The sequence below is a fragment of the Terrapene carolina genome, unplaced genomic scaffold (assembly GCF_002925995.2).
Source record: "Terrapene carolina triunguis isolate 2854851 unplaced genomic scaffold, T_m_triunguis-2.0 Scaffold461, whole genome shotgun sequence".
Taxonomy (NCBI): Eukaryota; Metazoa; Chordata; order Testudines; family Emydidae; genus Terrapene; species Terrapene triunguis.
In genome coordinates, this window is record NW_020664812.1 from 1974558 (window position 1) to 1977051 (window position 2494).

The 2494-nt window shown below is 67.7% G+C and overlaps 1 protein-coding gene across 3 annotated transcripts in view; it reads left to right on the forward strand.

Annotated features, from left to right (window-relative positions):
* Window positions 1–1930, forward strand: part of HAUS5 (HAUS augmin like complex subunit 5) — a 3285-nt gene extending 1355 nt beyond the window's left edge. The window contains exons 3-7 of one of the 3 annotated variants that reach the window (XM_026658546.2): window positions 109–254; window positions 523–627; window positions 868–1003; window positions 1210–1342; window positions 1611–1930. In XM_026658546.2, the coding sequence (XP_026514331.1) occupies window positions 109–254; window positions 523–627; window positions 868–1003; window positions 1210–1342; window positions 1611–1734 (644 nt within the window). In that variant the 3' untranslated portion in view covers window positions 1735–1930. Of the gene's footprint in view, window positions 1–108; window positions 255–522; window positions 628–867; window positions 1004–1209; window positions 1365–1610 lie in introns of all 3 variants that reach the window. The other 2 variants (XM_026658547.2, XM_026658548.1) reach the window with 2 other exon arrangements.
* Window positions 1931–2494: the final 564 nt, after the last annotated feature.

Below are 2494 nucleotides of genomic sequence, written 5' to 3' on the forward strand. Positions count from 1 at the left end.
GGCAGGGGGCTGTGGGGCGGGACTGAGGGGCACTGGCAGGGCTGGGGGAGTGGGGCTCAGGGTTTGGACTGAAGGGCACCAGCATGGTCTCCCCCCACTGTCTCTCAGGTCCAGGGCTTCGTGCAGAGGAAGCAGCTGGGCCCGGAGCAGGACGTGACGCTGGAATTGCAGCGGGTGAATGGGGGGATGGAGCGCAAGGTCTGGTAGCTGGGAGCCATCGCCCTCTTCTGCCTGCTGCGCCACAGCCTCCTGGGGTGAGTCCCCCACTCCCTCGCTCTGTCTAATCTGCCCCGTCCCTGTCCCCCCACGCTGGCGCTCTCCCCCACGGATAGCAGGGCCCTGGGGCTGACTGTCCCCTCTTGGAGTGCCCCAGGGGCTGGATCCCCATATGGAGGGAGCCCCCTGGCCTTAGGGGGGAGTACCTTGGATGGAGGGTGTCTGGTGAGATGGGGGGTGCCTGAGGGTGGGGGGGTTCAGGGGCTGATCCTTGGCGTCCCTGACCCAGGCGTCCCCCACCTGCAGGTCCCGGCCCACGAGCTCTCCATCCATAGGCTGGGCCGGATGGCGCTTGCCCAGCACCGGGCCTCCCTCATTGTGTGCCAGGCTTCCGGCTTCCCTCTCTACAAGGTGAGACGCACACTTGGTGGAGCAATGGGGCAGGGAGCGCGGAGGTCCCCCCACAGGGTGGGAGTGAGACCCTCTTCTGGGGGGAGATGGGATGGGGGGCCCTGGAGGAGGGGGTGGGGCAGGAGCACCCCCTAGTTTATTCTGCATTAAACCTCCCTAGAGCCCCATGGGGGGTGATCTTGGGGGGGGGGGGCAGGCCCTGTCTCCCCTCACCCCCGTCTCTGTCTGTCTCTGCCCCAGACCCTGGAGCACCTCCTGCCCCACATGGCTGAGCTGAAGAAGGAGCTGCTGGCCCTGCGTGCCCAGCTGGGCTACAAGAGCCAGGCGCTGGCCAGCCTGCAGCAGCACCAGGGCTCCCCGGGGACCGACGCACAAGGTGAGATCCCCTCCATGGCTCCAGACGGGCAGGGGGACGCCCCCCCTGCCTGAGGACCCTTCCCAGGGTCTGCAAGGGGCACCCTCCTGGCACACAAGCCGGCCTGAGGGGCCGCAGGACCATGGCATCCACCCAGCAGCTCAGCACCCTCCCCGCCCCCCCAAAGCCATACCTCCTCCAGGCCTCACCGACGTCTCTTCCCCCAGCCCTGGTGCAGGCCCTGCGGGACCACGACCGGGAGCAGGCCGGAGCCCTGGGGCCGCGGATCCGGCTGGTGACGGAGCAGTGCGAGCAACGCATCGAGCGCTGGCCTGAGGTGCAGGCCGCCATCGACGCCTGGTGAGGAGGCCCCACCCACCTGGTTTGTGGGACGTCAGGAGGGACTGATGGGGGGGTGTTGGGGGCTGTGGTGGGAAGGAAGGGGGTGGCCTGGTGCCTCTGGAGAATGGGCGTACCTAGGGAGGGGCCGGGGGGGCATGTGCCACAAGGGAGGATGTCGGGGGGGGGGGGGGGGGGGGGGGGGGGGGGGGGGGGTTTCTGTGCGGGGGGGGGAGCTGTAGGAGGCGGGGCCGGAAGGAGCCATCTCTTCCCCCCTCCCTGTCTGCAGGTGGGAGCAGCCGGGGCAGTTCGCCCTGCCTGCGGAGCACCGCCTGGGCCTCACCTTGCAGCAGTGGCTGGAGCGCTGGACCCTGGCCCTCAAGACCCTCCAGCAGCAGCACAGCTGGGCCTGATGGCCCCGTCCTGCCTGGGAGGGGCTAGGGGAGCCTTGCCCCCAAAGGGGTGCAGTAGTAGGTAGCCACACCCATGTTAGGGAAGGAGTGTGGGTGGGACATACCTCTATGGGGTGGAGATTTGGGGGGTTTAGCCCAGTCCAGTCCAGCTGTCCCCTCTTGCGCAAGGTGGGGAGGGTCAGTGTTAAGGGGGTGACCAGATGCTGGTGGTGGGAGGGTTGGTGGGGCTGAGCGGAGGTTGGGGAGTGGCTGTCAGGTGGGGGGCGGGGGGGGGGAGGAATCCCAGATGGGTTTTGTGGCGTTCTGTAATTCACATTGTTCTGAATAAACTGACTAAATTCACATTCAGGCCCATGGCAGGGACTGGCTGGCTCAGGTGGGCAGGGAATGGGGCACGGGACCTTTCCCCTCTGATTGGGCCCCAGGGCAGGGACTAGCTGGCTCAGGTGCGTGGGGAATGGTCCCCTGCTAGGAGGCACCAGCTCTGTCTGGCTACTCCAGGCCGGCTGGGCCTGTGGTTCTGCCTGGACCCTCCCGCCCTCCCTCGTGCCCTGCCCAAGGGGCCAGTAAAGACGGCCCTGTCCCGAGCGCCTGAGCCCAGGGGTTTATTCCTGTGCTGACGTAGCAACAGCCCCGGCTGCGTCTTCCTGGCTTGTCCTTGGGGCAGGCAGGGATCCCGCCCCTGAGCTCACCGCCCTGGCTGGGGCATCTCCTGCTTGGCAGAACCACCTCTGGAGCCTTTGTGGGGGAGGGGGGTTGG